The sequence below is a fragment of the Chelonia mydas genome, chromosome 8 (assembly GCF_015237465.2).
Source record: "Chelonia mydas isolate rCheMyd1 chromosome 8, rCheMyd1.pri.v2, whole genome shotgun sequence".
Taxonomy (NCBI): domain Eukaryota; kingdom Metazoa; phylum Chordata; order Testudines; family Cheloniidae; genus Chelonia; species Chelonia mydas.
In genome coordinates this window covers 99,863,397-99,887,588 of record NC_057854.1, presented here as the reverse complement: position 1 = coordinate 99,887,588, position 24,192 = coordinate 99,863,397, and the positions used below count along the sequence as shown (strand labels likewise).

Here is a 24,192-nt window from a genome sequence, read left to right as displayed (position 1 = left end):
GTATGAAGCTTAGTTTGTAAGTGCTTTATATCAAGTGCTGTAGGCTCACCCATTTAAAAAGTATTTATTTCTACACATCGCTTGATAATGATATATTTTAAAAAGCAATTACCCTCCTCATGTATTAAAGCATTTCTAAAGGTTGACTTTGTTTAAATGGAAGCTCAGTTCATTATGCAAAGTAATGCACTTTGGAAAACCTAATCCCAACGATACATATAAAATGATGGGGTCTAAATTAGCTGTTACTACTCAAGAAAGAGATCTTGGAGTCATTGTGGATGGTTCTCTGAAAACATCCACCCAATGTGTAGCGGCAGCCAAAAAAGCAAACAGAATGTTGGGAATCATTAAGAAAGGGATAGATTCTGAGACAGAAAATATCATATTGCCCTTATATAAATCCATGGTACGTCCACATCTTGAATATTGTGTGCAGATGTGGTCGCCCATCTCAAAAAATATATATTGGACTTGGAAAAGGTAGAGAGAAGGGCAACAAAAATGATTAGGGGTATGAAATGGCTGCCATATGAGGAGAGATTAGTCAGACTGGGACTTTTCAGCGTGGAAAAGAGACGACACCAAGGGGGATATGATTGAGAGCTATAAAATCATGACTGGTGAGGAGAAAGTAAATAAGGAAGTGCTATTTACTCCTTCTCATAACACAAGAATTAGGGGTCACCAAATGAAATTAATAGGCAGCAGGTTTAAAATAAACAAAAGGAAGTATTTTTTCACACAACGCACCATCAGGCTGTGGGACTCTTTGCCAGAGGATGTTGTGAAGGCCAAGACCATAACAGGGTTCAAAAAAGAACTAGATGTGTTCATGGAGAATAGGTCCATCAATGGCTATTAGCCAGGATGGGCAGATGTGGTGTCCCTAGCTTCTGTTTGCCAGAAGCTGGGAATGAGCGACAGGGGATGGATCACTTGATGATTCCCTGTTCTGTTCATTCCCTCTGGGGCACCTGGCATTGGCCACTGTCGGAAGACAGGAGACTGGGCTAGATGGACCTTTGATCTGACCCAGTGTGGCCTTCTTATGTTCTCTCCACTGAGCCCTCATCGCAGAGACTCAAGAATAGGACGGCAACGCCATTTTCTCCATTGTTAAAATAATGTCAGTTTGTTTCATAAATAAGAGGTGAAGACAGATGTGAAGGGGGAGTTTTTTTCTCCCATGGGAACTTTTAGCAGTCAAGCAACGCAGCTAATTTGCTCTCGATCACAATGGACACGTTCAAAATGAGCACATTAAAACAGGAGGGGTCCCTTAACAGCTTCCCCCCTTCCTATTATCCTTCTTTCTTTCGCTTTTAATTTAATTCTTTCTCTATGTGTAGGATTTCTCCCCTTCTCTGCTCATGCTAAGAGACACAAAATATTTATCATTGGAGTTGGCTGAATCATGGAAGTTGGAAATAGAACAATAATAACTACAACTTATATAGGACTTTACATCTTCAGATATCAAAGCACAGTACAAAGAAAGTCAGTATCATTAGTTCCTGATGGGGAAACTGAGGCACAGGAGGCACATGACAGAGCTGGGATTTGAACCCAAATCTCCTCAAGCCCAGGTCAGTGTCAGAGCCACTAGTGTCCAACATGTTGCACTTAAATGTAGCATGATGACCACCACAACTAATCGCATGAGTCTCCATGTTGCCAACTTTTGTGTGTCTCATGCTGTTCGGTGTTTTTCTTAAATCCCCAGCTCTTGGAATCAAGAGGTGGCAAGAGAATCTCAGCTTTTATTTTTGAAAATAAGGGAAATTCTAGCCCTCCTGGTTGCCGAGAAGAGCTGGAAAAGGCAGAGAAAAGGAACAGGTTTTATTATTGTTAAAAGGATCTCATGATTTTTAAGTCAATCTTGCCTTTTATTTTTTTAAAGCTACACTCATGCTTGAGGTTGGCAGTACTGGACTCCCTACAGCTTGAGCTAAAGAGACTGCAGTTGACTCCCATCATCAGTTATAACACCCACTGACATCAGGTTGCAGTTACAGCTCCTGAAAATGGAGGGGAAAAAAATACTGAATGACAAGCATTAAGAAAAAAGAGCAGAGGCTGATTTGTAAAACTTTATTTAGAAATATTCTCGATATATTCATTATATATATATATATTTATATATACACACACATTACAACAAATGTGTTTTCTAAATAGCACATCCACAGTGGGTTGCCTAATCGGCTTTACAAAGATAATAAGGGTACCAGGTCTGGTTACTTAACTTCTGCAGAAAAATGCAGAAACCAAAGGAATTTAAAAAAAAGAAAAGAAAAGAATTCATCACAGAGTACAACATTGACCGAAAGTGCTGATTCCAAACATAAATGGGATGATGTTATATACACCAAGACATAGAGCAGGCAGAAGAAGAACCGGAGAAATAGGAGATGTACCATTCAAATCACAATTAAAGTACAACTATACATACCTCAGCTATACTTAAGTTGTATTCTGCTAGGAGGCTACAAATATATGTGTTTTGTAAAAGGGTTATAAATTGTACCATTTTGTCTTCCTTTCAGAAAAAAAAGGGGGGGGGGATTTCTAACATTTTAAATGACTTGTCTTGGAATATCTGCCCAAAAAGGGGTAAAATATCATTATTATTTCAATCCCTTTAAAAATGTAATAACACTTTATCTTTGTAACAAAATTTCTCTCCCTCCTCCCCCAGAGACTACTGATCCCTGGATCTTGCAAAGTGATGGGCGCCCCCTGCAGGAGCTGAGAGTCCTCAGCATCTCTCAGGCTCAAGTTCCAATTTCTTACTCCCCTATGTTTTCCCCCCATCACAGAACGCATCCCCTGCCAGTGTCTGAGTTTTGAGGTCTAGCCCCTATTCCCATTGAAGTCAGTGACACCTCCCTTTGGAGCAAGATCTGGCCTTTAGATAATACCAGACGGTGAAACTGACCCTGTAATGCCCCACATAATGTAAGTCTCACCTGAGCCCCATTTGAGGACTTTATAGGTGCAATGTACTGGCCCTCTGCATAGGGGTGAATTCTGAGACCATTTACCTAAAATATCAATGGGGAACTCACAGCAAGGTGGTACACCCTCTTAATATTCCCACACACAACACTGAGAGAACCCAGCCTCGCTCATATTACTTCCAAGATAGTATCGACCCATTCTCATAAACGGGCATAAAAAAAAAGAAGTGACGGTACCCTACAATAAAAATAGGGTCAACCTGGCTTTCCAACAGGCAAACTAATGGCTCTAAATGCTCACACACGGACGTCTCTGCATTACCTTGTACCTCAACACCTATAATAAATAAGAGACAGGGTTGTACAAAGTGTACTCATTCTAATTATTTTCCCTTACAAAGAATGGGGCTTTCTCGCATCATGTGGATTTTTCTGAATCTCTGCCGAGCAAGTGGATAATGAGATAGTTTGTTCTGGTGCGATTGCTCTGTCAATCATTAGCAAGTGGGAAAAAGAGAGAGTCCTGTGTAGGTTCTGCTATTCATGGGATATGCAGGGCCTAGCTCCTCAGTCTGTGTAAACAGGCATAGTATGGGAGTCAGTGGAATGACCCTGGTTTACACCAGCTGAGAATCTGGCCCACGTTTTTTAAGTACTCTGCTTTTTTTAAAGTGTCCTTTAGTGGACATCTCCAGATGGAGGACAATTTCTGTTTCAATGTGATCTGGTTGTACGTGGCCACCAACCTACAATACGTCTGCATGCCTGGGAATTGCTGTATGTGTCACTAATAGAACTGACTCTCAGTGTAAATCTACACAGCAAGAACAAAACCGCGGCTGTGAGTCTCAGAGCCCAGGTTGACTGCTTTGCTTCTGAGAACTCTAGAGATATCCACATCCTTGTGCAGACAAGGCTCCGGCGGAAGTCTTAAGTAGACAAAGAGGTAAGATCAAATCGGGGGGCTAATGAACAGACGGGGGGCGGGAAGGAGTTAAATAACCATCCTTTCCAGATGGGTAAAACCCAACAATCCAAAGCACATAATTAAATCTCTTTTATATCCCTTCTACACACACACACACAATTTGTTATTCCATCATTGCCTTTGTTTTTAACTAAAATACCAGGATGACGATTGCAAGGAAAATTCCCACTCACACATACTGAAATGTGTAATCCTTGGGTGACGTCATGTCCCCACTGAAGCCAATGATGAGATACCCATAGACTTCAACGGGGCCACGATTTCAGCCATTGCACAGTAGTTGGGAGGGAAGAGAGAAGAAAACATCTATGTACCTTTTCATTCAGTGGATACTGCATGACGGTTATTAAACAGAAGTAATTCCACATCATAAATACAACACCTCAAACAATCCAAAGTTAGGCTACGGTTTTGGGCTTTTTTGAAAAAAAAAAGTCTCGTTCCTTGTAATAGTTCTTTAGCGGGAGGCATTTTTCAGCTCTTTAAAAAGGTACAGTCAAAAGCTCTTGGCCAACAAGAAGGCATTGCCCTAGCTTCCACACCGACAAGTTGCATATACGTCATCAGAATGGTTTGGAGAGATGCTGCAGAACTGTTAAGAGATTTTGGTCGTTTCCAAGTTCCACATGCAAATGGAAGGGACATGTAGCTTCCATTGGCAGTGAAAGAGGGAGTTGCTGCCTGTTTCTGATCCATGATTATTCTGCTTCAAGAGACCATCATCAAATCACTTGATATTGAAGAGGTGTCAGCAATGTTCCCTCCCCCCACCCAGCATTACATCCATGAACAATATGTACAATAAGATGACTTTCGTCTCCGTCCGATCAAGTACCTAAATGTTGAATGTCCACTTGATTTGGTCTTGTTCTCCATCAACTCACTGTCATTTTAGTTCAGGGATTGTGACCTTTAGAAATATTGGCGTGAGAACTTGACGAGCTCAAGTTCCTGTTTTCTTTTTGGAGATGTAGAGTTGGGAAAATAGGGTGTAATTCCAAGACCCAGAGACTGAGGGTTTACTTTCCCCTCTGTGTTTTAGGAGGGATCTGTAAGGTCATCATCGCTGGGCATTGCCTTCTACAGGAAGAATGGAGTGATGGAGACTCCTTGTATGCTTTGTATCTAATGTTTCATGTTCTTCTGTGAAGCTATCCGGGCTCCCTGCTCCATCTAAAGAGCTTCCACAGCTAGAGTTTGGAGACAACATGTCCTGCAGGAGATCCTCTTGGACTATCCCAGTGTCTTTGTTCACTTTGCCCCTTTGGTTTCCTTCTTCTTCCTGGTCATTAAGCAGTTTGGCCAGGAAGTTGATGTATTTCATAGCCAGACGTAAAATTTCATTCTTGCTCAGTTTTTTGTCAGGTGGGTGGGTCGGAATGAGTTTACGAAGCTCTGCGAATGCACCATTGACATTCTGTTGTCGCCACCTTTCCCGGCTATTGGTAAAAATGCGGCGGACCACTTTTGTATGGGGACCTGAAATTACAATAGTGCATAATTAGGGGTAACATTAAACAGATTATTTATCATTTCACTTAATGGTCAAAATTTCCCAATGTGACTGACTAACTTTAGGCACCTACTTCCCTAGGTAGGTATCTCAACAGAAGTGGTCTGGTTTTTAGAACTGCCACAACTTCCGTTCAAGCCAATGGGAGCTGAAAATCAGGTCATTTCTATTTAGGCGTCTAACTTTAAGTCAGCTAAGTTTGAAAGCTTAGGCCATATATGTGATTAGCAGGCTGTAAGTTTTCATCATATCCCAGTGATAAAGGACTTGTACAAGGTTAGCTCATGCAACTGCCTTATATTTTATACTCTATTAACTTCTCTTAACATTGGCCAGAACAGATATGACAAGAGACAACGTGAGAGAGCAGAGGTTTTAGTGGTTCTATGGTCAGGATGCAGATACTCGTCTAAATCATCTATTTGATACAAACCCAAAGCTGGTAGGGAGCTTAAAGCTGTTACGTGTCCATTGGATGGCCTATGTGAAATGAGTTGCTGGTACTCAGCCCAATTCCTTGGGAACAGGTAGCCACATTACAAAACCAGCCCCCCACCCCCGAAAAAAGAAACCCAACACCAAAACCAACCAAACAAAAATGAGTGCCTTTGTTGGAATTCTGAATGGAGACCAGGAATCAAATCATCCCAGAACTGCCCTATCAGCTTTAGAAGCTGTCTCTTCAGGTCAGCATTGTGGAATGTTGGCAGAGCAGCTGGAGAGCCTGACAATGATGCTGTGGTTGACCATGCTTTTCCTGTCCTGTAGATACCCTCAACCTGATTCTATTTTGATTTATTTTTGTAGGAGGGGAAACGACAACAAAATACTGATGTTAATTTAGCCGGGCAAGCAGTGAAGTCCATTTAAAATTGCTAGAGTTTTACCCCATGGCCAGTTTTAGAATGAATGTGTTGAGGTAAAACAGGTGACGTCCTGGAAGACCAGATAGATACCAACATTGACTGTGTCTTCTCCTTTCCATGTGTGATCATAACGCCTACTGGTGTGGGGTTGTACGCATGGAGAGGAAGGATTTATGAGCAGGTCCTGCCATGCATAAGATCCAGGTTGGAGTGCAATCTCAGAATCCCATTTCCCTGGACCAGTGGAAGTATGTACAAGCGGGTACTCATTCCAACTATTGGACAGTGCAATATCTATCCAAATAGGACTCACAGAGTATATTATTATTACTATATATTTTGCTTTGCATAAATTGTTATTGAAGGGCCCTAGCAGGAGACCTCACGAGCCTCTGGAAGGGTTGCCATGGCAAAAACCACTATAAAGATGAGAGACATTGTGCATGCCTGGAAAAGCACAAACCAAGGGCCAATGTAGCTATAATATCTACGGGGGTGACATTGAATGACAGATCACATGGCCTTGTACAGCACATGACCACACGCTATACTCTTACATTCTGAAACCCCTTGTCTGATTACTGCATCATGGTGGGAATAAGTCACTGACCAACATGCACCTGCCTGTGGTCAGTTGTTTAGATGGTCCAGTGTTCCATCATCACCCAATATTTGTGCCCACCCGTGGAATGCTTTGGCTCTAGCCCTGTGCCCACTTAATCATAGAATCATAGAATATCAGGGTTGGAAGGGACCTCAGGTCATCTAGTCCAACCCCCTGCTCAAAGCAGGACCAAGCCCCAGTTTTTGCCCCAGATCCCAAATGGCCCCCTCAACGATTGAGCTCACAACCCTGGGTTTAGCAGGCCAATGTTCAAACCACTGAGCTATCCCTCTCCCCCAACCAAACCACTGGGCGTGTTTTGGTTGTTAACATACACTTGGACTCCTTGGGTGGGGAGTTCAGCTATAGCAAATGGATAATAGACCACGTGCTCTGAAGCTCGCTTATAATATTGTTGCAACATACTAGTACAATGCGGCTGCCTCCTGATAAATCCACCCTCAAGATCAGAGAAGACAGAAATCCCAAACGCTAGGAAATGAAATGCTGGCTGGGGAAAAGAAAACACTGACACATGATGTGTTGCGAGAAAAATCCATTCCATGGGCTTTGCAACTGGAAACACTTCTAAGCAACCACAGTCATTGCTGCGACAGATTCAAGCTACTGTCCCCTCCAAACCAAATCAGCCACGTATAAGCAACAGACACATCCCACTCACATTACCAGGAGCTGCACAGTTCCAATGCACAATAGTCCCTTTCCCCTCTCCACCGTTAAAAATAAATCCACCCAAAATAACAACAAGAACAACCACAGAAAATGGGAAGGACTGAGGTCCACCACTGCCCACCCCAGATTCCCCCCTCCCCTGCATATGCAGGAAACTGATCGTGTGGGATACGCCCACCTGATCCTAACAGATGATCCCTGCTCAATGCTCCAGAGGAAGGCGAAAAAGCCAACGTGTCTGCCAATGCGCCGTGGGGGGAAAATGTCCTTCCCGACCCCAGATCTGGTGATCAGTTCAACCCTGTGCATGAGAGCAAGAATCACCATGATTAAGTAAAAATTTTATTCTGCAACTTTCAGTTTCCTTTGGGGATCTAGCTATCTGGTGAGTTATTGGAGCCCCATCCCTGCAGCATCTAAGCATGAATGAATGAATTTACTCTCATGATTGCCCTGTAAGGTCAGAAGCACTCTCCTCCCCATTTTATAGATGGGAACAAGAGGCTCAGAGAGATGAAAGTGACCTGCCCAAGGTCACAATGGGAGTTGCTGGCAGAGCCAGGACTAGAACCCCCATCTTCACAATCCCAGTCAAGTCCCTAAGCCATGAGGCCATTCTTTCACTCCCAAAGAGCACCATAACTGAGCATTCAAATGCAGTTGTAAGATCTTAAAGCCAGGGGCTATTTCTTACACTGGATTTGTACAGCACCCTGAACTCAGAGTCCCCAGTGCTAAGTGGGGCATCCAGGCAATTCCACAACACGAGTAATGACAACAGTAGAGCTATTTGCACTGCTAGCCTATCATTAAAGATCTCTCCGGGTATGTTTACACTGCACATTAAGCCCAGGCTCTGACTCAGGTTTGAGCCCACGCCCCTTTTCCATCCACATGCAAATGCGTCTGACTCGGGTCAGCAAGCACTCAGAAGCTGGGTCCTAGGACCCTGCTAGGGGGGTGGGTCAGAGCCCGAGTCCTGCTGGGACTCAGGTCCAAGCCTTATCATTTTGCAGTGTGGACGCAAGTCAAGCTGCAGACCTTGCAGAATGTGTGCCCTAGCACAGCTGTGAGACCCAGGTCCAGCAATTGCAAACCCAGGATTACAATGCAGTGTGGACACTCCAGCATGGGCTTGGAAACACCAAGTGCACAAGAGCAGGTCCCACAGACCTAGGTTTACAATGCAGTGTAGACATAACCTCTGTGCTCCTGTTATAAAGCCCAATTCCAAGACTCAAACATACTCCTCTAAGCTTAAAAAAAAATCAAGAAACATGGAAATCAGATTCTCATGCAGAGAGGGTTTTGTTTAATTTTACAAAATCTCTTTTGCTGCTTTTGAATTTGAGTGGGAAAATATTAGAGATCACTAGCCTAAAAAAAATTTAAAATACCAACAGTGCAATCTTGCATGCACAGAATACCCACTGAGTTCACTGGGGGGCTGGTGCCCCTAAGGAATCCATTCATAAATTTTTTAAAATGCTGTGATCATCTAAGATGACATCAAGCATAACGCAGACCATAGAATTTCACCCCGATTCCTGCACTGACATCAGACCCAATGCAGGTGTAGAATTTCATCTCCTGATTCCTGCATCAAACCCAGTAACTATGGTTGAACTGAAGAAAGGTATCTTTTAGAAAAACAGCCATCCTCTCTTGATTTAAAGATTTGAAGTGATGGATAACACAGGATGCTTTGTGGATAGGTCGTGAAAAACTGAGGTATTCTTCTAAATGAAATTTGTCCAGTAATTAAACCAGAAGATTGAATCGGGTTTTCTACATAATTTGTTAAATATAATACAAATCAAAAAGAGAACTGGTAGAAATTTTTCAAAATCCCGACAGAATTTTTTTGCAATCAGTTTTCAAAAAAAAATTTTGTAACACTGCGACAAAACATTTTCATGAAAAGGGGTTTTGATTGGAGTCACTTTTGGGGCTTTACAACTGTTCCTCTCTGAAGCAGCTCAGCTTGCTCAGTTCAGAGCTGAACCCTGCCAGTTGGGAGAAAGCCATCAAGCCAGTTGGTTTGTTATTCATGATCCAATAAGCTGAGAGGAGTGGGTGCTGCAGGCGGGGGAGACAGTGAAGAATCTGCCCAGATGACATCAGGAGCTACTGAGACTCTGGTTGCAATATATATTGTTTTCTTAGAATCTTCAGACATATTTCTGGGTCAGTGACTGGCCCTTCTGCTATCAGTTTCTTCTAAGTGCAGGTTTTAAACATGCTAAATTAAGCCACTATTGTGGTTGGCAGAGGAAGCAACTGAAAGGCCTAAAAATGGCCACCATACTGGTCATTTCTGTATCTTACTTATGCGCTGTCCAGTCCCCTGCCCCTGTGAATGCCAATTCTCCGCCTGCTCATTCTGGTTTGATCATAAATCGAACTGACGGGCAGGCTTAAGAGCTGCCATTGATCCAAAAACTGAAATTTGCATACCTACACTGCCCCTATGTAGGAGAACTAGTCCAGGCCTATTTTGCCATTCTATCTCCCAAAGAGCTCTCCTAGTTTAATGTCTCTGGTTTTTTCCCCAAATGCCCCATGTTGCAAATCTTGTCAGATATGAAATACTCCTTGACAGACAAACCATAACCGTTCTGAAGACATTACACTTTCTTGTATCAGCGGCAGTCCGGATTAGTAAAATCCCTAATAATGATCCAAATATGTTCACACAGGAACCATTGACATCAGTGGAAGTTGCCTGTTCATGTCTAGGGGCACACTTTTGCCCTATTTACCTGACTTGCTAAATATAAATTTGATCCAAAACCCCTTGGGATCTTTCCACTGACTTCAGTGGGCTTTGGAGCAGGCCCTCTGGGCCTGCAAACACTCACCCATGTAACTTTAAGGTTATTCACATGCATAAGTGTTTGCAGGCTCAGGGTCCTAGTCTGCTCCCTGAGATACACGCCCACAAAACTATCCTAGTTCAAAGGCCTGATCCTGCAAATACTTAATCAATTAATTTGGGATACACAGGATCAGGCCCAGTGAATATACCTAATACATTATCTAGTAAATACATATTCAGTTTTCTTTCAAATACATTTATATATGTCCTGCATTTATATATGTCATCTAAACAGTTATTGGGTGTATTATATATAAGTAAAACTTAACATCTAAGCTAAAAACAAGTAAACTCAGCGGGAAGGTTAAAACTCTTGCTCGGACTCTATGACACTGATACACACTTGTGTTTTTATTTTTCAGCCTTATTATTTATATTATGGTAGAACCTAAAGGCCCCAACCAAGATAAGGACCCCATTCTGCTAGGTGCTGTGTAGACACATGGTGAGAGAGAGTCCCTGCCCCAATCAGCTCACAATAGAAATGGACAAACAGACAGAGGATGGAGGGAAAGGGTATCACATAAATGCAGTGAAACTGGAGTGATGTTTTGCAAGCATTATGTTAGCTTCACAATTTTCTTTTGAAGTGTGGAGGACTGGGGTTTTATCTGGACAGATTAGATAGATAGGTTAGCTAAAAAGAAAGACAAATGAAGGGAACTGAATTTTCTGGCTTTTGTGGATTTCAATGTTTTATCATTTAAAATGTATTTTCTTTTTATCATTTCATCTCATTTATATAGCCATCTGTCACTGTGGAGAGCTTTAGGCTTTGATTTAAAAACTAAGGACCTTTGACTGAAAACATATACTCCTATGGAGTGTTTACTCACACAGGCACTCCCACTGAAACCAATGCACAGGGGTAGGTAGTGAGATAATATCCTAGGCTTTTTAATTCCTTCCGTACTTTGAAAGATTTTTAAAAATACGTTATAAACTCTGGGCCATCAGTCTGGAAGCAGAACTGGTCACTTTCAAAGGGCAACTCTGCTTCAGGGCTTCTGGCAGAAGGCAAACCTCTATCTGGTGACTTTCTGAACTGTCTTTGCAATTACGGCACATCAGAAGAGTGGCCCCAGTTCAGCAAAGCACTCAAGCATGTATATAAGTCTCTCTCACTCCAATGGAACTTAGGCCTGGTCTACACTTAACGCTTATACTGGCATAGCTATGTCAGTCAGGGTGTGAAAAAACCACGTTCCTAGCCAACGTAGCCATGTTGTTAAAACCCCCAGTGTGGGTGCAGCTATGCTGATAGAGGACCACTTCTGTCAGCATAGCTAACGTTTTTCAGGGAGGTGGCGTTCCTACCCTGGCAGAAAAACTCCTTCTGTCTTGTACACTGTATCTACACTAGGGGGCTACGCCAGCATGGGCTCTGTAGACATAGCCTTAAACAAGTGCTAAGTGGTTTGCAGAATAGGGATGGAATTAAACACCTGCTAGAGTGCCTTGCTGAACTGGGGTAATATTATGAAGTCGTTCATTATCAGACTGGTTACCAGATGGAGTAGGAGATATTGGCTCCACTATCCAGGAGTCAAGACCAGGACAGAAGCAAGCTATCAGCCAGTAGGAGTGATGTAACCTCATCCTTTTATTGCTTTGTATTTTACCCCAACACATGCTGGTCTAAGCAACCTTCCCATGTCACCAAGGAGCGGCGGAGGCAGGGGGGGGGAATGGGATGGGACATTAAGCACCAGCTAAATCCCTTTGCACTTGATATACACCATCAGGGGAAGAAGAAAAGATTCTCACCGTCACTGATCTCCACTTCATAAGGAGACGATCTTCTTTTCATTCTATTGTTGTTGTAGATTGAGAAGGTGTCTGGCTCTCCAAAAAACCCACTGCAAACAAGGTGCAAAGGGAAGGTCAGAAAAAAACGAGGAGGAAAACACACAGACACACTTCATGAAGGGTACTCACTGGTCGCCGGGGTTCTTCGAGATGAACGCTGCACATTCCCACTCGTGGGGAGCACCTTGGGCACCTGTGCAGCGGCCACCTGAAGAAGAACTATTCGATATTATAGGCCAGATCCTCAGCTGGTGTAAATCAGCGTCGCTCCACTGACATCAAAGGGACTTTGAAATCTATCGAGCTATGTCAGCTGATACCAGTTGAGGATATAAGTAGGCATGTGTGAGAGTACATAAATAAAACACACACACACACACACACAAGCATGTATACACAAATTATACATACATTTACATATACAGCATAACAGACATCGGTCTTAAGTGACCAGGATAAAAATTTGTAGGTCCTCCAATCAATGTGATATAATTCTAATACAGGCATGTGTATTTTCTGGCAAGTCTTTTAAGACAGGAGGCTACCTGATCTCTAGAACAGGTTTCTCTAGATGATTTATAACACGCATATGCTGAACTACTATTAATTTGTATTGAATGAGAGAAAATGGAATTGAATGGTACGATGTAAGTGCATTGCATGGTGTAGGCATATTTATTTATACACACTACATACAATGCATATTCTGAAGCAATTCCTTCCCACTGTCATGATTATTTGTAGGGTCACACACATCTCGCCCAGTGCATACAGCTGAGAGATTTTTTCAAGGAAACAAAAAACTTGCCCACTAGATAAATATGGCATTGGCTACATTTACACCTTTGCATTTAAAATATTACATTTTAATATGATTTTAATGTATGCAATATATATATATAATATCGCATACATTAAAATCATATTAAAATGTAATATTATATCTATATCTATATATATAATTACCCTTGTTCCAAGGGCTACAATAGATGTTTTGCTTTGCAAAATTACATGCATCCAAACTCTCCCACAATTATCCAGGCACAAGAATTACATCCCCAGACAGAGAAAGGTTCCTTTGCCAGACAATCTCCTGTCCTTATGAACTTCGGATAGATAGATAGATAGATAGATAGATAGACAGACAGACAGACACGTGCAGGACAGGAAGACAGAGAGAGGTCGGAGAGACACAAGAGGAGAAACAATCCAGCAGTTTTCTGCAGAAACGGTACTAAAGGCTTCATCTCAGGATAGGACAGGGCGTGGGTGCTGCTGTAGGGCGCTGAGTGGGGAGACAGACAGACAGAAGAAGACGGACAGCCTCCCGGAGACAGAGACAGACAGACAGACAGACAGACAGCCGGAGCGAGGGGCAGACAGGCGGGCGGGGAGATCGGGCAGGAGGCGGCGGGCAGGGCACGGACCTGTTGATGGTGCCCAGCGGCTGGCCGATGTTGTAGAGCATGGCTCGGCCGGCCGCCGGCAGGGGAAGCGCCGTGGGGCTCAGCTGCACCATGCGGGCGTCGCAGGCGGCCTCGGCCGGGGCTCTGCACGGCTCGGCGCCCGGAGCTCTCTGCATCGTCTCGCCGGGCGCCTCGCGGCCTTTTATGTCCCTGCGCACCAGCTCGATCACCGGCACGGCGGCGGCGGGGGGCCCGGGGGAGGGCCGGCCGGTCTCCTTGGAAACCCCATTGAGCAGCAGCTGGGGCTCTCCTGGGACCTCCATCCCCCCGCGGCTGCTCTCCGGCTCGCTCGTGCCTTCCGCTCCCGGATCGTGCGGCTGGGGGGGCCGGGCATCCCGCGGGTCACTGCGGGGCAGCTCCGCCGGCGGCCTCTCCATCGTCCTGGGGGAGAGAGGAGAGGAGGTGAGCGGGGTGGGGGGGGCCGAGGGCACCCCTGCGAGACAGACCGACTGTCCAGCGGGGGGGTGGGAGGGAAAGAAAGAAAGAAAGAAAGAAAGAAAGAAAGAAAGAAAGAAAGAAAGAAAGAAAGAAACTGGGGGAAGGATGGAAAGAAAGAAAGAAAGAAAGAAAGAAAGAAAGAAAGAAAGAAAGAAAGAAAGAAAGAAATTGGAGGAAGGATGGAAAGAAAGAAAGAAAGAAAGAAAGAAAGAAAGATTGCGGGAAGGATGGAAAGAAAGAAGAAGAAAAGTGGGGGAGGGAAAGAAAGAAAGAAAGAAAGAAAGAAAGAAAGAAAGAAAGAAAGAAAGATTGCGGGAAGGATGGAAAGAAAGAAGAAGAAAAGTGGGGGAGGGAAAGAAAGAAAGAAAGAAAGAAAGAAAGAAAGAAAGAAGAGGGGGGAAGAGGGGGAAAAAGAGAGAGGTGAAGGCAAAGGGGGTGAAGGAAAAAAGGAACAGAGAAGAGGTGACGGTGACAGATGTTGCTAGTTTGACAGCAGCGTCCAGGCAAACACACCTCCGCAGCGAAGGAGCCCATTGTCCCGGCCTGGGAGCCAGAATCCCGCTGCAATGATTTATTAGCAGGAGAATTAGCCAAACGATGCTTTGTGCCAGAAGAGGGGCGAGCTTAGCTATTTGTACTGAAGCGCCGGCGCACAATCCTGCCTTGGTGGCTTCTCCACCAGTGCAGGACGAGAGTTGAAATCCTGGCCCCATTACAGTCAATGGCAAAAGTCCCCTGGATCTCCGTGGGGCCAGGATTTCACCCAGTATTTAAAAAGATGAGGGTTCACCGGAGCCAGGTGTGGCCAAGAGATGGGCTTGGTGCAATCCCCCGAAGCCCAGGGATCACTATTTGTTTCACCATTCGCCTTAGCTTAATATCTCTCTGTTGCCTATTTAAGCCTCACATTTAATCTTCTCCTTGATCCAGCATTTGCTGTTCCACCGGCAGGTGACTTAGCCAGGGCTGGAATCAGTTTCTTTCCCATTAATTTTTTTGCAGCCCAGATAAAGAGAATAAACTCCAGGGTCTGAAGACGTGGGCGTGATGGTGTTTAAAGAATAGAACATTTTTATCGAAGGGTAAACCAAGAGCTTCGGATTTTTCTTTTTATTACGGCTAATGTTGACAAAAGGACAGGGCTAAACAGGTGTTTATTGGCGAGATTTCCAACGGAAACGCCGTTTTGTTGCTACCGCAGGTTACACTTTTGAACTCAACCACCCTTCGTGGAAACTATTGATTTGAAGATGAATTTATCATGGCTACCAGCTATAAAGAGCGAGAAATAACGAGTCTATGTTTTAACATTCCAATTCGAGAACTGTTCAAAGGGGCATTATATTTCTCTCTGGACACATACACACACTGGATAGCAGAAAGAAAAGGAGGACTAGTGGCACCTTAGAGACTAACCAGTTTAGTCCTCCTTTTCTTTTTGCGAATACAGACTAACACGGCTGCTCCTCTGAAACACTGGATAGTAGTTTTTGCATATATGTGTGTATACTATATTATATATATATATAATGTAAATATATTTATATATATATATATATAAATATAATGCTATATATTTGTGTATAAAATTATTGTAATGCAATATAATCGCCACACTGGCCCTGCATTTTATAGTGTAATCATTTTATGGTTACACTATAAATCAGGTTACTCCCAGTGGCAAAGGAGCGGTCACTTACCCCAGGTCAACTGCACTTCAGATCTTACAAGACAACGCTAATAGGCAATCCTATAATAAATTAACTAATCAAAGAATGGTTTCAGAGTAAAAAGAAAAGGAGGACTTGTGGCACCTTAGAGACTAACCAATTTATTTGAGCATAAGCTTTCGTGAGCTACAGCTCACTTCATCGGATGCATAAAACTGAATAAAACGGTTTCAGAGGAGCAGCCCTGTTAGTCTGTATTCGCAAAAAGAAAAGGAGGACTTGTGGCACCTTAGAGACTAACCAATTTATGTGAGCATAAGCTTTCGTGAGCTACATCCGATGAAGTGAGCTGTAGCGCACGAAAGCTTATGCTCAAATAAATTGGTTAGTCTCTGTGGTGCCACAAGTCCTCCTTTTCTTAATCAAAGAATGATTAACTAAGAAGAAGAAATATATAAAAATGATTACACTATAAAATGCAGGGCCAGTGTGGTGATTATATTGCATTACAATAATTTTATATACAAATAATACAGCATTATACTATCGTACTTTGCTATAAACATTGTATGACATTTTATTGCTTTAACACGGAACCCTGGCATTCTGCTATACACACACATCACGTGTATATTTCTCAGCAAAGTCATGGTGGTAATTATGTTGTTACACAGGGAGATGTAGTCGAAGTATTAAATTCTACTCGTGCAACATAGTGATCACCATGACTTTGCTGAGAAATATATACCGGGTGTGTATATTTTTATACACACACACATTATATATATATAACGTTGCAGGAGGAGAATGTAATACTTAATCTATATACAATGATTGCAATGTTTTGCTGAGAAATATAAGAATGTAGTGTTTCTGTATTAACGTAGTAGAAGATAGATAGATAGATAGATAGATAGATAGATAGATAGATAGATAGATAGATAGATAGATAGATAGATAGATAGATGTGTGTGTGTGGGGATAGATAGATAGATAGATAGATAGATAGATAGATAGATAGATAGATAGATAGATAGATAGATAGATAGATAGATAGATAGAAGTGTGTGTATGGGGATGGATAGATAGAAAGATAGATAGATTAGATAGATTTCCTATTCATTTCAAACGACTAGCTTTGTCTGTAACCAAGATGTGGAGTCTTATCAAGTGTGACTAGCAATGGGAAGTAGTTTATTATCGCAAAACAAATGTCTAGTGCGGGGCCCAGTCTTGAGTAAGGAGAGCAGCATCGGGTTAATTTGATGTTTCCTATTTTGGGGACCTATTATACCGTCGATTTTTGTTTTAAGCAGAATGGCCCGTGGCTTTGGGCCGAACGACCCACGTCCTGCAGCTGGACCTGGTCGTATCCAAAATGTGTTCGGTACATTTGAAGTCACTTGTTTAAAAAGCAATCTGTAGGCGCCTTCTCTATCCATTAGCCCAGGCGGGCAGGCTACAGGAGCCGTCCGCTGGGCAAGGAGCGGGTTAGTGTCTCATCTGCCATCAAACACACGGATGTATCGTTACAGGAAACGCATTTAACGCTGAGGAATTATTATTTCCATTTTGTTTCCTCCCAAAGTTTGGTTTGTTCATTTCCTGGCTGGTGTAAATAAAGGAGGCCCGGTGCTTTGCCGAAAGCAGATCTGATCCCAGACTCAGCCTTTCTAACCTTAATTTCCTTGGCTCCTGCGGGGCTCAGTTAAGCAGATCGTTTGTAGGGAAGACCTGAAAAAAATCCCAGGGCGCTGGCCCTTTCCCAGCCACCTCTCCGGGAAGGATTCTAACGGTCTGTCGGGATATTGCATCGTGAGCGACCATTCACATCTGTCTCCTCCAGGGTCCTGTTCCAGCAAAAGATCTCTCCGGCTCAGGGCTGCCTTCTCGCCTCCCACCTCTAGGATACTTAGGACTTGACAAGGAGAAAGGAAACCCATATCGAGATAATAACTCCTGGGGGCGGGGGGAGATCTCTTGCCCCAGTTCCTTTAGATCAACTGCGCATTGGAGCCGGAGAGATCGACATCAAGATAGCAAACGCTGATAGAGAGGCGTGTGGCTAGGGATGCCCGCCGTACACCCCCCCCCCCAGCCAATCACAACTAACGGATGGGGTGACTGGACCCAAATATAACCCCCCTCATGCGTAAATTGGGCTTAGAATTTGGATATCACATTAAAAATCTATATTGTTTAGTTTCAATGTATATAAGGGTGTTTATATTATTAATAGGGTATATAGACAGAAACACACCCTATCTATGTACACTATATTTATTCCCTTTAATTAAATTATATATATATTTACATATATATTACATATATTATAAATTTGTTATATATACATAATTAAAACAAATAAAGTATTTATAAACGTTTACAATTATATATATACACACACATATAATATATAGATATATAATTATAAACTTATTTAAAAACGTTAAATATATACTATATGTGTGTGTATGTATATATAATTATAAACGTTTATAAATACTTTATTTGTTTTAATTATATATATATAACAAATTTATAATATATGTAAATATCTTGTTCTTCATATTCATATATTTCTATTAATAAAGGGGTTTAACATGGATGCAAACCCCTTACTAATATAGATATATAACGTAAAGATTTCTCTCTCCATATATCCCATCACACATATAGGTCGAAATAAAACAAACGATTTATTTGTATTACCGGACTAGAGCTGAAAACAGGGTGTTTGTTTTCAGCTGGCATTTCTCAAACTGATGCCTGCAGGTTTGCAGACATGCTATTAAAAGTGCAGGGCCTAAAAATTAAATCTAAAAGCCAGTCGGAGATGAATACACAGGTTGAAGCTTGTATCTAGTACAGTCTTTGTCCGAATTTCTCACTGAAAGTTTAAGATGGAATCCCATCCTCAACATCTGTTATTTCCAGTCCGACCCACACAATAGAAATGTTTCCCTCCTTCAGCATAACATTCATTATGAATCAGTATGATTTTTTTAAAATCCCGTATTTGTGACTGCTTAAGGGACGTAACCCTAAAGGAGATATAAACTACCTGTGTCGATATCTCTGCCTAATACGTCTGTCCATTCCACATCTCTCTCTCTCTAAAATTGCGGAGTGGAAATATTTCCTTTTGGGATCGCTTTCAACGAGTTAAGCCATAATACAATAAAACAAGAAAGAATCGGCAATTTTAAACACATCCTTCCTTTCCCCTTCACGGACACACAAGGCAAAGTAACAGCTAAACACACAGAAAATTATCAACAAGCCATTAGCCAAAGCGCTCTCTTTTCTGATCATTTCACAGAGCATTTTTCTGCAAACCCCCCCACACACACACACACATTTCCCGAGCCTATTCAAATGCAATCGCAGAAAAATAATAATCGTTTCATTTTCCGTAGAAAGATAAATAAGTAACCCTCCCCAACCGATTTCCCTCTTTGCCTTCATAATATTTCACACTTTTAAAACAGCAACAGAGAATCGGATTGAATTTGCTTCTTTCGGATCGAAGTTGTTACTAGAATAACATGGGTGTGTGTGTGTGTGAATCCTATAATTTTAATGTCTTAAATTCCACTCTTCCTACGTAATTTGTGCTGGTCCTAACCCCTGTCCTAGATTCTTTGTTTAAAACTGTGGATCTGACGGGAAATTTGTACCCATTAATCCAAGTATTAGTTCATTTCCCTCCAGGAACAGCTACAACAGCAAAAATAGAATGAAATAAAACATTATTTTGGAGTTGCTTCTGGCCAGCTAGATTCAAACAGGGCCTTTCCGACGAACTGGCTCCATAGCGCAACCAGATCCCGATTAAAAGGAACAAAACCAATCCTACCCAGACCTATACACCCATATTTATACTCCGCTTCTGCATCTGCCCCGAAGAAAGGGTTGTTAATCCTGCCTTCTCTCTGCAGCATCAAATATCCGGCTGCTTTTGGGATCAGTTTGCTCAACGAAATTTCCCCAAAAGAAAAAGAGCCGTCCCCTCCCCCGCGCCTCCCCCCCACTGAACAACGGAGAATTGGTTTTAATTTTTGTTGCGCGTTTTCCCAGATTGCGCAACAAACGGGAAACTGCTCGCGCTCTCCCCAAAAGGAAGCCCTGGAAACAATGCGCAAAAAATACAACGCTTTCCCCTTTATGTGTACATAGATCTCTATACTCACCATTTGCTTTTCATTGGTAAAAGTGAGTGGAGCCATTTTGTGGCCTATTCATTGCTGCTAAGTATATTTTTTTCCTTCCTCTCTCTCTCTTACGGTAGTGCTGGTAGTTCACTGGAGCAGGATCTAATTCCACATCACGTCCAGTTTCCTATTTAGTATGGAGAACGGAACACTAGAGCAATGTGGCCAACAGAGATAAAGCCCCAGCAATGGCCCGCCTGCCCTGATAAGCTTCTAAACCCATTATTTATGAAATGATTCATTATTATTTGGCAATTTTATCGAAGGAAAGCGGGAACTTATTGCAGGGATATGCATAGGAATAACTTTGGAATGCATGCCTTATAGCTTTTGCTGTGTGTGTGTGCTTAGATGCTCTTAAAAAGACACTGTAGAAAAGAGTAATAAAAAATGCACCATGACTGCCCACATTTGAATAGCAATTCTTTATTTTAGTCCTCTTGGAGGTTATTATGCCCCTGCATTTTTTTGATTAAATATGGAACACCTACTCAGTTCTTAATTAAATTTAATGAGCCAAAATAAATTGCTGGAGATATTGAGAGAGGAGGGGGGCTGTCTAGGACAATAGGGTAAATAAAGCAAATTGACAGGGAACATTTAAGCAAGATTCCCCCCCCACCCCCCATATTTCTTCACTGCAGGCATAAATGAGGGGGGGGGGGGATCTCTAGTTTTAATTTAATCTGATCAGGTTTAGGAGGGGGTGGTAAAAAACTCTGCAATCCATGTGGGGCTCGGGGATTTATCGTGGGGAAGGGGTGTGTGAGAGAAATAAAAGGTAAGTCCTCGAAAATAATCAGCTTGAAACTGGGAAAACACAAAAGCATCTCGGATCGTGCTCGGTCAATATAGCTGGGCTGTGAAACGTGTGGTGGAAGGGACTGGGGGAGGAAGACAGTCTTATTATTTAAAACTATAAGACATGACTGACAGAGAATGATCTGCCAAGATAGCAAGTTAGTGCAATTTTACAAAATCGAAGATCAGGTGAAAAATGATCCCTGTCCTTGAAAGCTGGAGTGCAGCAGGGATTTGGGGGGTATTTTTCCCTAGCATTGAGAAATACGTTGGCTTGTTAAATTCTAAACCGTCCAATGTGCGCTGTATCAAGGGGATTAACACAGGGTAAAAAATAAATCTGAATCCGTCGTGTGGGGGAAGGGTCCACACTAACTTTTACAAACGTGCTAAATACCTCGATTGAAATGCCGATCTATTCACTTTAAGTATTAAAATGTAGCGAAGACAAGCCCACAGGCATAGGTCCCACACCAACGCTAATGAACCAGACTAATAAAACAATCACCATTACCATACTGAGCGTGACACACAAATACACACACCAAACCAAGAAATAACTAGGTGAATAACTCAATCAAATACACTCTGTGAGGCCACCCTGGTTGGTTCATTATTATATCGTGCTTTGGTTGCACACGTGGTACCTTTTACAATTGCGGAATGGCCAAGCAACCTTCAGGGAAATGACTGCGAAAGAGACCGTGTAGTGTTGGGAGACTAAAACCCCAACGTTGATTCATTTATTTTCTCCCGTTGGAACAATGTTGCTGGCCGCGTGTGTCTCCGGGGTTTTCTGGTTGATCAGCAAAGGCACGAGGGAGGGGATAGGTGGTGATTAAGGTCTCTGTGCTGGATCACCCTAGGTAGAGGCTGCCTGGGTTTCGCCGGCAGTTGTGGGGGGGGAAAAAAATCAGCTTTCATTTTCTCTCTCTTACCCATATGCGGCTACCTGGCTACCTTCCGCTGCCCAGTCCTGGCTGTTTGCAAGGGACCCCACCCTGCAGCCAGCCTCGTCAATGGCGCCAGGCAGAGCGGGCCTTAGGCTGCACCCACAGTACCCGGGGCCTTTCAGAACAAAGGCTTCCGAGGACACGGGGCCACTTAAAGCCCCCAGAATCCTGGTCCTTTCGCCCCCCCGGTCAGGTGAGGAACGAGGGAGAGAAAAGATCGGGCTTGGCGGGCGTTTCACAGGCACCTTTGGGGCCAGTTCTCCTTGCACCCAAAGGCCGGTGGCTCCAGTTCTGATCCTTACGCGCCGGGGGGCGCAGAGAGCCCCCAAAACACGCACACCAGAAAAAGGGGGGACGCCAGGCCGTGCAGTTTGGCGGAACCTGGCAAGCCCCCCAAGTAACGAACAGCGATTCATTGGTTGCTAGCATTAGACCCCCACTGTAGGGAAAGGGAAGGGGCGTGAGGGAGAATATGAATGGGATCCTCTCTAAGGGGAGCCAGGAAACCTGCCAAGAAGCAGGTTCCGTCCCCAAGTTTTTTACTCTGCCTCCTGAGACCGGGGGGGGCTCACCCCTCCTGGGCCCGATCCCGCTAGGCACGACGCCCCCAGGCTCAACCACAAATTGGGTCTCATCTCCCCTCCCCCCTTTCCCTTCGGGGGCCCCCCCGCTCGGGAGCTCGGGCTCCCGGCCCCGCATTGCGCTCCAGCTGTGGTCTCATAGGGAACGGCCCCACCTCGGGGTGGCAATGTTTTACCCACGTGCCCCCCCTCCCCCCGTCCAAGCTGCTGAGAGGGGAAGGGGAAAGGGCCCTCGAGCTTCCTTCGTTTCCACTTCCCCGCAGCGGCTTTCCGAGGCCCCCCCGTGGGAGCGACGGCCCGGGACCGGCTGGATCGATGGGTTTCCTGCCCCGCGTTTGATGTTGAGTGTGCAGCGGGGGGGAGCGAGCATGGGGCGGTCACGACGAGCGGAGTCTTTGCCGTGCCGTGCTTCGAGCTCCAGCCAGGAAGCACGATCAGTTTCAGCTGGGCTCGTCGCAGCAACAGGAAGCGTTAAAGATAGAACAGACGGGGCTGGGGAGGGGAGATTAGGAAGTCAAGCCTCTTGTGTACCTCCAGATCCACATCGCCACGGCTAGGGCCCCAGCAGAATCCATTTTACATCATTTCTGTACCATACACTGCATAGACCGACAGGGTTTCTACACCGCCTTACCCCAGCTTCACAATCCCCGGGCAGTGTGAAGGGGACCCGACACGTACAGCTTCATACCAACGTTGCCTTTAGTTATAATTATGGAATTTATTCTCTGCAGGGATGGACACCGACGGTGAAAGCAAGGTGGGCTAAGGGGTAAGGTAAAGGACCCGCATTTAAGAGACCTGGGCTGTAGTCTGTACTCTGCCACTGAGCCAAAGCCCACTGGAATCAATGGGAGCGTTTCCACTGACTTTAATTGCCCGTGTTCTAGGAACCTAGGGCAACTATTTCATCTATTTGTGAGTATCTCCCCTCTTCCCCTTTTAATACATTGTCCTAGTTAGAAAATAATCTAGCTAGGGCAAGGACTGTCAGTGTGTTTGTCTAGTTAACTTCAGAACACCAGCGCGCTGATCTCAGGGGAGATGCCAAGTGGCTCTTGCATCAGAGAGAAATATTAACACCTCCCCCAGTGTAGCACCAGAGCCTGGATGGATACAACAGTTACTCACCTTCTCCTAACTGTTGTTCTGTGAGATGTGTTGATCATGTCCATTCCAATCAGGCGTGTGGGCACTGTGTGCAGGGTAGCCAGAAGATTTTTCCCCTAGCAGTATCCGTAGGGTTGGCCTGGGCACCCCCTGGAGTTGCACCCTCATGGTACTCAGTGTAGGGCCCTGCCGGCCTGAGCCGACCCTCCTTCAATTCCTTCTTACGGGCTACTCAGACAAAGGAGTAGGAGGGTGGGTATTGGAATAGACATGAACACCACAGCTTGAAGAACAAGTTATGAGAAGGTGAGTAACCATTTTTTCTTCTTCGAGTGATTGAAAATGACATGAACCATCAGGTGCCTCCCAAGGCTAAATTACAGAGGCGGGGTCGGAGTTGTCCACAGATTGGAGCACGCTCTACCAAAGGCTGCAGCGGCTCTGGCCTGCTAGGTAATCACATAATGTTGAATTCAATGTTGATAAATGCAAAGTAATGCACCCTGGAAAACATAATCCCAGCTGTACATATAAAATGATGGGGTCTAAATTAGCTGTTACCATTTCAAGCAGGAAGTGTGCGGGTCACTTCTCGGCATAAACCTGCCGCAATCAGAGCACGGCTATAAGCCTAGAGATTGAGGC

General features: G+C 43.9%; 1 protein-coding gene and 1 long non-coding RNA gene across 5 annotated transcripts in view; one reads left to right on the top strand and one right to left on the bottom strand.

The window, feature by feature from the left end:
• Positions 1 to 2,080: 2,080 nt before the first annotated feature.
• On the bottom strand, positions 2,081 to 20,241 carry TAL1 (TAL bHLH transcription factor 1, erythroid differentiation factor). 4 transcript variants are annotated; one of them, XM_007061595.4, is made up of 4 exons: positions 20,082 to 20,241; positions 13,742 to 14,161; positions 12,273 to 12,364; positions 2,081 to 5,430 (listed from the first exon to the last, which is right to left on the bottom strand). In XM_007061595.4, the coding sequence occupies exons 1-4, from the start codon at positions 20,093 to 20,095 to the stop codon at positions 5,012 to 5,014; spliced, it is 945 nt and encodes a 314-aa protein (XP_007061657.2). In that variant the 5' UTR covers positions 20,096 to 20,241; the 3' UTR covers positions 2,081 to 5,011. The 4 variants fall into 4 exon arrangements, with proteins under 4 accessions (XP_007061657.2, XP_043377257.1, XP_043377256.1 ...); XM_043521322.1 differs by lacking the exon at positions 20,082 to 20,241 and adding an exon at positions 17,567 to 17,889; XM_043521321.1 differs by lacking the exon at positions 20,082 to 20,241 and adding an exon at positions 14,732 to 15,227.
• Positions 20,242 to 23,036: 2,795 nt separating this feature from the next.
• The window catches only part of LOC122461483, a 30,263-nt gene continuing 29,107 nt past the window's right edge, over positions 23,037 to 24,192 (top strand). Inside the window, exon 1 of the long non-coding RNA XR_006283404.1 lies at positions 23,037 to 24,000. This is a non-coding gene — a long non-coding RNA (uncharacterized LOC122461483). The remainder of the gene's footprint in view (positions 24,001 to 24,192) is intronic.

What these genes read in the sequence shown, in the direction of transcription:
- TAL1 (XM_043521321.1), bottom strand. Translation starts at nt 14,931, where the DNA reads ATGGGGCCAGGATTTCAACTCTCGTCCTGCACTGGTGGAGAAGCCACC. An exon ending in TGGGCTCCTTCGCTGCGGAG is followed by an intron (nt 14,162 to 14,731) that starts GTGTGTTTGCCT and finishes TCTCTCCCCCAG; the next exon opens with GACGATGGAGAGGCCGCCGG. An exon ending in CCGCTGGGCACCATCAACAG is followed by an intron (nt 12,365 to 13,741) that starts GTCCGTGCCCTG and finishes CCTTGTTTGCAG; the next exon opens with TGGGTTTTTTGGAGAGCCAG.